Source organism: Gobius niger (assembly GCF_951799975.1).
Source record: "Gobius niger genome assembly, chromosome: 15".
Classification (NCBI taxonomy): Eukaryota; Metazoa; Chordata; class Actinopteri; order Gobiiformes; family Gobiidae; genus Gobius; species Gobius niger.
The window spans coordinates 9,219,209-9,231,295 of NC_136866.1; the positions used below are offsets into that span (position 1 = coordinate 9,219,209).

A 12,087-nucleotide genomic window follows, 5' to 3' on the forward strand; every position below is an offset into this window, starting at 1 on the left:
GACAAATTGATTTTTACTGTAAAAAACATTTCTTTTTCACTTGAAATTATACAAAATAATCTGAATTAAGAAAAAACTTGAAAAAAACGTGCTTGTTCCATTGGCCAGAATAGGTTTTATCTGCTCTAAGGCCAGACCAAATCTACTCAAACTTTAGATTTAATCTCTTAATTCAAGTAGATTTAAGTCATTTCTTCCTTTAGATGATAATTCTTTTAGGATTAGGGCCTTAAAGGGTGCTCTGCTAAGACATTTTAAGGAATTGACAGTATTTTTCACATTTCTAGAGTACTTTAACAGGCATTCGATCTCTGATTTGTGTCATAATATTTCTCAAAATCATCTTGAGGGCCAGAGTTTGATGATGGAGGGCCGGTTTTGGCCCCCGGGCCTGACGTTGCCTACCCTGCTTTAGTGGTTTGACAAAGGATATACATTTTGTATACCTGAAATGCCTATGGGACACATAGCACATTGTCAGCCCTATGACCAGCCCCTGCATTCATTTGAATATATTTTCCCTTCCTATTTGTTTCTTATTTTTTGCCATTTACTGCCGAGCATTTAATTGTTTGTTTACCTTATTGTCTGAATGTTATTCTTCCCGCGCAAGGCAATCTGAGGATTTGGTTATCGCATCCGCAGACTTTAATTAAAAGAGCTTTTGTTTGCATTTCCGATTGTTTCCCACAGCCGCCTTCTTCAAATGAATAGGCAGCCTCTCTCAGCGCGCACCTTGCCATTATAAAAGACACGCTACATAGAATATGCCACAGAAATCTTCACCGTATTTTCCCCATATGTGAAGTCCCACTCCAAACACGCAAGCATTAAATTGCACTTTCTCAATCTCTGTCTCGCTGATCAATTACCATCTCAATCAATGCACTGTTAAATCTATATGTTCTCTCTTCAGCGGTGAGACAGCAGCACAGGCCTCCCTCATGAGCGCACTTACTTATCACCACGATGTGTTTTCGCAAATTCATATTTCAACCTTTACTGGTGATTCACTTTCTGCTGCGGAGCCTGGACGGAAAACCTTTGAGGAGCGTCTTGCTGCTGCTGCTGCTGCTGCTCCCCCGGCACAGTGTGTACTCACATTAAAATCTCATTACAAAGACGTGGCATTTAAAGCAGGTCGGTTTGTTATCTACCGTAACAGTACGAATCCACCCACGTCAGTGTCTTTCACTCCTATAAGTGTTGTCCTCCTATTTGTCGGGCGGTGTTTTGAATTTTTCAAACGGGAGTTGGGGAAGCATTTGGTTTTTCTGCCCCTTGTCTGAATTAAACATTGTTAAAACCTCAAGGGTTACACAATCTCGATGATGAAAAAATTGCAAAAATTGTGCAGCGAGGAAAGCTAATCTGAAGTCTCATGTTGGTTAGGCTCAGTAATTGATAGCAAATGGTGTGTGTGAATAGTTTCATAATCTATTCATATGCTGGCCCTGATTCTGTAACAGCGTAATAGAAATGCCTCACATCTAGTGCACCCAGTTAAAGTGAAATGATTTGCTCGAGGACACGGTCAGGCATCATTCAAGTATTCAGTTACCCATAGTGGTAACACTTTACATTACGGCCGGTACTTACTAGTAACAAGATAAGATAAGATAAACCTTTATTGATCTCACAAAGGAGAAATTCACTTGTTACAGTCGGCGTTACTTCACAGTAACAATGTAATGACAGTGGTACTTATTGTGACACTAAAAGTGGTAATTACTTGTAATGACAGTGGTACTTATTGTGGCACTAAAAGTGGTAATTACTAGTAATTGGGGTTAGGGTTAGAGAGTCACAGCGTTACCACTGTATCTCATTACTAAGAGATACAGGGGTAACTCTTAGTCGTAATGAACTCGTAATGAAGATTGTACTTCTATCTACTATGTTACTTACTGGTAATTCAAGGATACTACAGCAGCAATTCATAGGTAGTAAATGAGGTACTTCTACAAACAGAAGTAATTTCTAGGATTGTGTAACTATAAAACAACATAAAACAGCATTAGGGAAAACAAGAAGTACATCCTTCATTACTAAGAGTTACCACTGTTTCTAGAAGTACATACTTTGTAATTCTCACTATAGTATCCTTTAAGTACCACAATAAGTACCTAGAATTACCACTGTAAGTACCACAATAAGCACCACTGTAAGTACCACTATAATTACTAGTATTTACCACTGTAAGTACCACCATAAGCACCACTGTAAGTACCACAATAAGTACCTAGAAGTACCCCTGTTATATCTAGTATTTAGCACTGTAAGTACCACCATAAGTATCTAGAATTACCACTGTAAGTACCAAGGAGTTACCGGCCCGTAATGTAAAGTGTTACCCAAATGGTGGATAGTAATGACAACAAGGAAGTGGCAAGATGGCAGAATATAAAGTCCAATATGACTATAATATGAAATCGGACATTCATCCACTGATGATGACAAGAATGACAATTGTTATGATAACTAACAATAATAATAATAATAATAATAATAATAATAATACTAATTACATTTATTACTATTTTTTATTAGCATGCTGTGTTAATGATATGAAATGGTAAAACCTCCTTGTTTGCCAGGGCTGTAAAAGTCTGTTGATTGTATGTTGACAGTTGTAACAACAGTAGGATAAAACTTAACTCACAAATACATATAGGTATACATTTGTGCTCTGAAACTGATATAGAATACTCCGAAAGGATTGTATTTTGTTTATTTAGTGTAAATGTAAAAGTAATGTATAACTGTAGCATCATGAATTGCAAAAGTAATGTACATGAACAAGGGGTCGGCACTTATAAGCTTTTGCTTCGGTCGACTCCCTTTGAGCTTCCATTAACTGTATGATTGTGAAACTCTGGAGAAAGAGAAAATGTTAATTGCTCAAATAAACTACACAAACAAACAAAACAGTGTAGCCTATTTGTTGACTGGTTTCTTCCAATTCTGTAATATTGCCTATTGATGATGCCTTTTTTCCAGTCTCACCTCCACTGTATAACGGCACACAGTGTGTATACCTCCTCGCCTTTCAATTAGGCAAACAATCCATGCGCTCATTGCAATTGCCAATTCAATAGAAGGGAGCAGAATGATGCCTGCTGCGATTCGATTATGAGAGCATCCCTGACCTTTGTTTCCCAATCATTGTGCTTCCCGAACGAGCAGCTCTCCGTGTACTGAATGCGCAGGTGTATCCGCCTTGGCCTGTGTGTATATACGTGTAGGTGAAATTGATCACGCACAATGCTATCTGATAATTGCAAACCTTATGGGAGCTTTGGAGGTAATGTACTGCATCCTTTTTGTTAAGAAGAAGAAAAAAGATGCTTCAGGGGATGCGAGGGGCGGCTGCTGTTAATGCTGCAACTTCTTTTCATGCATAACGTTATGTATAATCGAACGCAACTCTACCTGTCTGTGGCCAAAGTCGTTGAGAATAGTGGCGAGTTTCTTGGTGTTGGCGTGCTGCTGCTGGGCCACTATGGCGGGGTTGGGATCTCTCCAGTCCACAGATAAACGGTGGAGCCACATTTGGGCTTTCTGCTGATGGGCCTGTTTCAGACTCGGGTCGAAGCAGTGCACGTCACACCCTGATGAGGCCAGAGACTGTTCCAGGGACCGGTCGTCTGCGCCGAGACTGCAATACAGAATTTATGCTGATGAAGTGCCACATTGACAGTACCACCATGAAGCTTCTTTTCTTAAAATGCAGACTGAATTAGCCTCGTCTACAGCGCCTCTAGATAATATATGTTTGTCATATATCGTTATCAAATAGGCAGCAACAACAAGCGAGTATAGACGGCACTTTTGTCAAGTGGTTTGAAAGCTGTCTGTTTCTTTGTTTATGTGTGAACCAGTGGTGATGAAACTCAAATGATAGGTTTGTGCCAAATAACATCCACTGTCTGGTCAAAAAGAAAAGTCACCACGTATATTTAAGTAACTGTTATGATCTGGGGCGTCTACAACTGGTTCAGCAACACTATGTGCCCAAAGAATGAGATCAGCTGAACATCGTGAATGACCAGGTTATTCTATCAATGGATTTCTTCTTCCCTGATGGCACAGGCTTAGTCCAAGATGACAATACCAGGATTCATCGCGCTCACATTGTGAAAGACTGGTTCAGGGAGCATGGGACTGGATTGGCCGCCACAGAGTCCAGATCGTAACCCCTTTGAGAATTTTTGGGATGTGCCGGACAAGGCTTTGCACAGTGGTCGCACTTTCCCATCATCAATGCAAGATCTTGGTGGAGAATGAATGCGACACTGCGTCTTTTGACATTGCAGAAGCTTATGGAAACAATGTCACAGCGAGTGTGTGAACCGACTTTTTTTCAGTGTTTATTTTTTGTGGCAACTTTTTAGGGGAGTCAGGCTTTGTATGTTTGTGATTTTAACTTGGGACTCCACAAAGAAGCAAGAAACGTTTTCAAAAAGTAGTATTCTGGACCTGGTTGATTTCTAAAACAACCCAATACATATGAATACTTTAAATCAGCCACATTAAGTTACAAAATACACAAAATCACAGACTTCACTTATTTTCTAAAGGGAGTAAAAAGACTTGTTGAATTCATCAGTTATCCTACAAGCAATCAATTAGTAGCCTCTCATATTGCCTAACTTATATTTTCTTAACTGTAGCAGCAAAACTAACAACCTCTTGGCCTCATAGTTCACAGTAAGCTACAGTAATAACACTGTACATACCATAGAGCTTAAATCAAGTTGCTCTGTTTTTTCATCACCCCACAGTCCCTTAGCCTATTAATTTCAAATGTAATGTTTCCACCCCTCTTTTCTCCACTGCTGTCTCTGCATCCCCCTGTGTCTTGTTAACGCTGTATTGTTCTCTCAGGAGCACATTTCTCACTGCACATTTCCACGGATGAGACGCCGTTTATACTGCGCCAATGAAGAATGATCATAATTGAGCCGCAAGCCGACGTCTCTTTCTTACGCCTTTATCTTGAATAGTGAACTTGGGTTTTAGTTGGGGTTCTCTCACTTTCTTTTTGACCCTGAATCTCTGCTGTGAAGCTCAGAGAGACAAAGAAGCCAGCGGTACTAGAGCTTGAAGTTTTTATAGTTGTCAGCGGTAATATTCTTTCCTCAAGAGACCGCAAAGTGCAAAGATGAGGAGGATAAATTACCTGCTTGAATGCATGCGTGTGAGGTAATCCTATCTCAAACATGTGGGTAATGGAGAGCTTACGGGGAGATCCCTGCTGACCAGAGCCATGGCAACCAGATGTGGAAAAGCTTTGGAAATCTGACGAGCAATTCCTCTTTAGTATCAGGATGTCTGAAATCTATAAAAGTAGTTAATTGTTTTGTAGTATAATTACTCAGACTCCGCTCAAATACTCATGTTTGTTTATGCAGTCTTTTTCATCGTAAACAAAGATTCTCAAGCTGCTATCTGCATTATACCTGTATTGTTTTAAGTTTTGTCAGCAACTAAGGCAGCAGACTGAATTCATAGACAGGTAACAAGTGAATCCATACCTATCTACCGTATGTTCTGCACGATAAGTTGATCTGGAGCATAAGTCGCACCAGCCTTGGCAACTACCAGGGCATGGAGGCGTAACTGCTCTGTTTTACAAGCCTCTCCCGGCATCACGTTGTTCACGTTCTCATTTGCGAACTCGTTCCTCTAGTTTTTAGCACTCGATTAGCTTTTTTTGTTTTCTTCATTGCAGTAAGAGTAACCTCTGCTTTTCGCCAGTCCCTCACAAGTTTCTTGTTCACTCCAAACTTTCTCTCTGGTGCTCGATTACTGTTTTTTAAATCTTCAGTGGTTCTGGAGTAGCAGATACTGGTACACAAGCCTAGAGCGCCCTCTAGCGGCTGTCAGTGTGAAAACAACAAACATGTGAAATTTTATATGTTGATGTATTAGTCGCACCTGAGTATAAGTCGCACCCCGAGTCAAACTATGAAAAAAAATATGGTACTATATCGGTGTAAATCCACCATGAATGACGTTTCTGACAAAGCCTCAAGAAGTGAGAGGAAATTTGAATTTAATTTGGTGTTTAAACAAAAATCGCAAATCTAATCATTGAATGCGTCCAAGAAATTGCAGTTACATACTTTCCAGACGCCCTGCAATGCTCTCGAGCCGCTCACGAACAGCAAATGGTTAACATCAACATGGCTGCCGTTCCTCACGCACTCTTGCACACCATAATGCAGTGTGACTTACAGATATTCTTGTTCACAGCTGTGTTATAATTTAATAGGTTTACAGTCAGGTCCGATGATCTCGTCACAAGACTGAGGTCAGAGATCTGGGTGGATGAAACCGCCCTCCTACGCCGTTTTTGGATATTTGTAACGAGCTGGTTTTGACAACACTGAAGACGTCTCTAAAGGGACATTCTGACATAGGACAATAAGGGAATTTAGACAGGGGGCGCTTAAGTAAATGTGGTGAACGAAGCGCACTTCTCACTCCAGTCACAAGGGGTCAGTAAAAACACTTAACAGCTCATTAAAAGTCGCCATTTGGCATGTTATCATTGGTAGCTTGTGTTTTGGTAGTGTTTCTTTTAAACTGCACTTATAGAACGGGGAAAAGCTACATGACCTTTCAAATTTAATTACAATAACGTCTCTGCTTAAATGAGGTCAAGAACTTGTGGGTTTTTTGTTGTTGTGGTAAAGGCCAATGTTCTTGCAGTCAGAATAACTAGAAAAATATTAATATCCAATCCCTCAGTCCATCATTCCAGTATTGTTTATGAAAGCACTGTACATATGGCAATAGTGTGATAATGTTTCACTATACAAAATTAAAGGCTAATTAGGTTGCAGACATTTTTCTTTTCCCGGCTTTACTGTATAATCACCTCCGAAACGCTTGCTCCTACTGACAAGACCTCGCCTTTTGTGAAAGCATGTGACTCATCCATTTGTCCCTGATCTGGCAATAAGAGTACACATGGCAGAGAGCTTGTCTTTGATCTCAGGATGAATACAAGGAAACATGAGACTGAGTGGGAGAGTGTTGGGGCGGGTGATTGGTCTTTCATATGTAAAACCCACGCCATGCGGTCCGCCCACCATGTGATGAACCATGCAGAGAATATAATCCTGTTCTGTTCACATTTAGATGAACATCATAAACCAAATACAGTTTCTCCATTAATCTACCCCATACCGTATCATTGTATCATAATGACACTCTGTAAACATGCTAAGAGTGTGCCATTATCTGAGCCTCTGAGTGCAAGTTAATGCTTTTAAGAGTCTTTTTTACAGTGAATCTCCAGAGAATCAATACTCTGCATACCTGTCAGTTAAGTCAACATGACCAGGAGGAAGTGGGCCTCATAAAAGAACCAATGGCAACTGGCTGCTCTGCTTTGACACTAGGGGCCGCCATTGCTGTAGTACCTCCATATAGCCGCTAGTGCCCCATTGCACTTTAGACATATTAAAAACAACTTTAAAGCCTAGTTTCAAATTTCTTAAACGTCTACTGCTAGATATTCCTCCTGTAATAATGCTGGGTTAGTTACAATTAAAGAAATCAGGCTGGTTTTAGTAAGAACATTTTTAGAAATCTCATATTAATGAGGGCCGGACTGTTAGCATTCGAGCTGCGCGAACTACACGTCATGCAAGGGCCGAGTCTACAGTGAAGATCTCGCCCTTATGCCCTTCTAGGAACATGCTTCGTCAGAGCTGGGGAGTCTGTAAATCTGCCATGATTTCCTCCTTGAACGTGGCCCTTGTGGTAAACGGGGAGGAGTGAGGAATGACGGTCAATTAATAATATGTCTATGGTAAGAACACCGCTATATACATTTATAATACTTTATATTGTCTAATTTTTTATAGGCCAACTAATTTTCATTTCCATAAAAATTGATGATGCCTTCTTGAAGTTGGTTTTGTAAAACCCTTAGAGGCCATAAGCTCCACTGCAGATCTCGTAGCATGTTGCGTTTTTTTACTCATTAATTGTCCGTGAGAGTAAATACTACACTGACAGAAAAGACAAAGGGAGAGAGGGATATTGCACATCCAATTACACAATGGAGATCATATTTGTCACTCAAACTTGGCTGTAAATACTGTTTAAGTGGTGCTAGCCCGCAGTTAGCTTTTCCCGTTAGCCTGTTAGCTTCTTCTTCGTGATTCCATTAGCGTGAATTGCGGCCGGAAAGTTTGTGTGGTTTTCTGGCCAGAGGAAAATGTTGTAACTGGGTTGGTGATATGCGCGACTACCCTATCTTTCATCAGTTTGTTATGAAGCCACTTTGCCTCGCCGAATAACAGCATCAAAAGCCCTGCATCGTGGTCTGGCTGAACAGGATAAGTCAAAAATACTCAGCAGCAGATGCAGTGTGTAGTTGTAAAATATCAAAGGCAACCAGAGCTGTGGAGACGTTTCACTTCAGTTCTTCCTTAAATGCAGTCATGTCGACGAATAAAACAGATTGAGAGTCTTCAGAATTACCATGAGCGCGGCGACACAACAGTTCTGCTATGATTGGTAATGTCACACAAGCCGCCACAGAACAGCTGCTGTGAATAGGATTATCACATTTGCAAACACCTCAATGCTCCAGAAATGACACAACCATAAATCTGATGCTTTTGGAGTTACGCCGTGACAAACATTAGAAAAATAAATAATCGCTTTTGCAATGGTTCTAAGGTTTGCATAAAAGTTAAAAAAAATCTATAAGCAAAAGAGAAATCCTCCTCATCCAAGTTCATCCATAGTTTAACAGAATACAGATGGTGTTTGGCGTGCGGCATTTCGTTCTCTGCAGAGGATGTTGCATAAAGCACTGCAGCCCTTGGAATTTTGTGATCGGTTTGATTGCGATGAATTGTGCACTTTGTCTAAATGCGATAGTTACCCACCCAAACGAGTAGACCCTGCAGTGTTTCTCCTGCATCCTGTGAGCCAGGCTGTACTGTGGGTCCAAGCACGCCGCCCAGGCTCCTTTAGCGTCTGTCAGCATCGCTCCATCTCTCCCCTCTGAGAGACAGGACACCTACACCGCACAAGAGGCCAAAATTAATGCTTTTACCATGATTATTGCAAACACTGTGCAGCTCAGTCCAGGAATCAAACCCGAGACTGTCTTTCTGTGAGGCCCCTGATTGTCGTCATTGGTGCATTTATAGCTCTGTGCACACTGTGAGGCTGTGAATAGGCGTAATCAACACACAGGCAAAGAATGAGCAGACGTGTCCAGTGTAACGTTACTGTGCCACCCTCTTCAATCTGACTATAGCCATATATCTGCGTCAGTATTTCTCTCATTAAGTCTTAATAAATATAGTGTCAGATGTTAACAAACAACCGCACACTCCGCCTTCAGCTTAAAGGGACGATGCGGAGTTTAAAAATGCCTCATGCACAAGCTTAATATAGAAGGTGCACTTACACGCATGACCTGAGGTGGCAGTAGTGAGTATAAAATGGCCAACTTGCATCTAGCCCATTTAAAAGCACGTTTAAGTTGAACCTATTTCCCTCCACCTTAACCGAGTGCATTTTCTCCAGTTCGGCTTCACCCAAATCCGAACGCTTCTCGACTGGCGCTTACAGCCTACAGCCCAGTGCAGAGCCTCATTTGAAAGCAAACACCGACAAAAGTCATCTAAGCCTCATCCTTGTTGTGATTGTCACGTTTTTGTAGCTTTTTTGGGACATATTTTGGTCACATTTTTATGGCTTGATCGCAGTTATATTACTAGTAAAACAACGAAATTCGGCCAAAACGCTACAAAAAAAGAAAAGAAAATCTGAAAAAAACACAACAATAATGCCACAAAATGCCCCCAAAACGAAATGTGACAAAAAAGTGTCAAAAAAAGCAATGCAAAGGTGATTAATATGACTAAAGTGTGATAAGAAAAACAAGGAAGAAGCTTAGAAGAGTTTTTAGGCGTTATAGATGTTATACTGGCCTAGAGAAGCTTTTAGATTTGGGTACAACCGGAGAAAATGTGCCTGGTTGAGGGGTTTAATGATTCCTGTCATATACACTGTATGAGCGAATAGATCGAATAAATGCTGTGAGATCAGATCAGGAAAAAGAAGACCAGCCATGTCAAGTACTATGCCACACCTTTAGAAAGTAACCGTGATGAATTACTGGGATACATTACATTTTCTTACTGAGACCATGAAAGACAAGGTTGGTAGCTATATTTATAAAACTTTTAAATGATGGTCCTAAAACATGGCCAAGTCAAATTAATATTAAACAGTAAACTACACCTTTCCGCATATCAATGGCTGTCTTATATGTGTGCCATCATGGTGTAAAACAGAAGCCTACATTGATTTAAGAATGTTGTCGTGGTTACGTCTCCCAGACTAACAGCTCCACCAGGGCCTGTCTAACTGAGCGTTAAAGCTTCCTCGTCCGCCCCTGCTCCTGCCCCTGACAGACACCGCTATAATCGTTCTCTCCCTGTCTGCCTTTGTGAGAGACAAAGTATGCGCACAACGCAGAGCTAATTCCTCATAAGTTCAAAGACCGCCCTGTCAGACTGTTCAAAGTTTTCACCACTTGAAGTGACATGTCGAATGAGATTACACTGTTGCTCTGTCAGCAGAGGTTTCGTTGCAATACAATACGTATCACGATGCACAGGGTCATTTAGGATTAAAGCAATATTTATTCTTATTATTTATATTACAGAAAGTAATCAGTAAGGATCCACACATTGCTAATATGCATGAAAAGAAAGCACAAGTTGAATTTCCTGAAGTTATAAAACATGTGTTCCTGTTTGTTTCAGAATAAAAGAAAACGGAGTAGTTCCTCGGCTCAGTTTTCTATGTTTTGTTTCTCTTTTTTTTTTAAATAAGACCATGTTTGCTAGTACCCTCTAAAATGGCAGCTTACTTGGTTGCATTACATTCAGAACAATCGATCCCAAGAGTTATTTGACAGCAGCTTCAGAGTCCCAAACAGACGAACCAAAAGATGACCCTGACCCTCCTGAGGTAGAGTTGAAGTAACTGATTAAGAGGAGTCTTCTGCGGAGTTCAAAGCCACCACTGATGATGTTCAAGTTGTGGAGGATAACACTGCCCTGCTCCAGAATGACAGCCAGAGTGACTACAGCAACACAGCAGCTACAGAACAGAAACAGAAACAGAAGATCCAAAACACTTTACGCCAACACTGAGGGCCAAGTCTTTTAATTATGGAGGACCAGAGTACACACCAGCACCAGATGTACAGGGGAATGAGGACCAGTCCATGAAATTACAACAGAGGCTGAGGCGGCCGGCACTGCTAATTGGCAGATTGACCAGAAAGATGGATCATGTAGCTCATTCACAAATGCTGCTTTGGAGTGCCTGTAGACACTAAGGTGTTTTTTAAACATGGAGGATGTGATGAATGAGGTTCAGGACTGTAATGAGGCTTCAGGGGACGCCATAACAACACCTGCAAATGGAAGAAAAAAGCAGGCAAACAAGCACGCTTCTGAAGTAACAGATACACAGGAGTCTACTGCGGAGCCCCAAGACACAGATAAAGATGCTCAAACCAGGAGAATCACACTGCAATGCTCCAGTCTGAGGACCAGGGTAACTGCAGCACCTCTGCTGCTTCAGAGTCCCAAAACGATGCTCCAAAAGATGAAGACACCATTGATGAGGACCATGGTGTTTTAAACATGGAGGACCAGACAACAGAGATCCTGCCAGAGACACTGCCTACCAACAGCACAAAGAAGGACAAGAAAAAGAAGCGACAAAACAAGCAGGGAGACTTAAAACGGCTAGATGCTAGTTAGCCATTTTATACTCACTACTGCCACCTCAGGTCATACATGTAACTGCACCTTCTATATTAAGTTTGTGCATGACGGCACCTCGGACCCGAATTAACACCTTTCTAAATGACAGAGCAGGATTTTAGAGGCAGTTGTGGTGAATAGGTCTGAGCTCATTCTACACATTAGGACATGGCTGGAACATATAGGGGGAGGAAAATGCTTATAATTTAACATTGTTAAACTCCATATAGTCCCTTTAATGTTCAGGCCCAGGAACGATTAT

General features: G+C 41.1%; 1 protein-coding gene and 1 long non-coding RNA gene across 3 annotated transcripts in view; both read right to left on the reverse strand.

Annotated features, from left to right (window-relative positions):
- LOC306974624 overlaps positions 1–12,087 on the reverse strand; it is a 106,919-nt gene that overhangs the window by 67,982 nt on the left and 26,850 nt on the right. The gene's annotated exons all lie outside the window — the stretch shown is intronic.
- The window catches only part of mettl24 (methyltransferase like 24), a 39,288-nt gene that overhangs the window by 1,990 nt on the left and 25,211 nt on the right, over positions 1–12,087 (reverse strand). For both annotated transcript variants that reach the window (XM_079571966.1, XM_079571965.1), the window contains exons 3-4: positions 8,916–9,049; positions 3,433–3,658 (exon numbers count right to left, since the gene is read on the reverse strand). In XM_079571966.1, the coding sequence (XP_079428092.1) occupies positions 3,433–3,658; positions 8,916–9,049 (360 nt within the window). The remainder of the gene's footprint in view (positions 1–3,432; positions 3,659–8,915; positions 9,050–12,087) is intronic.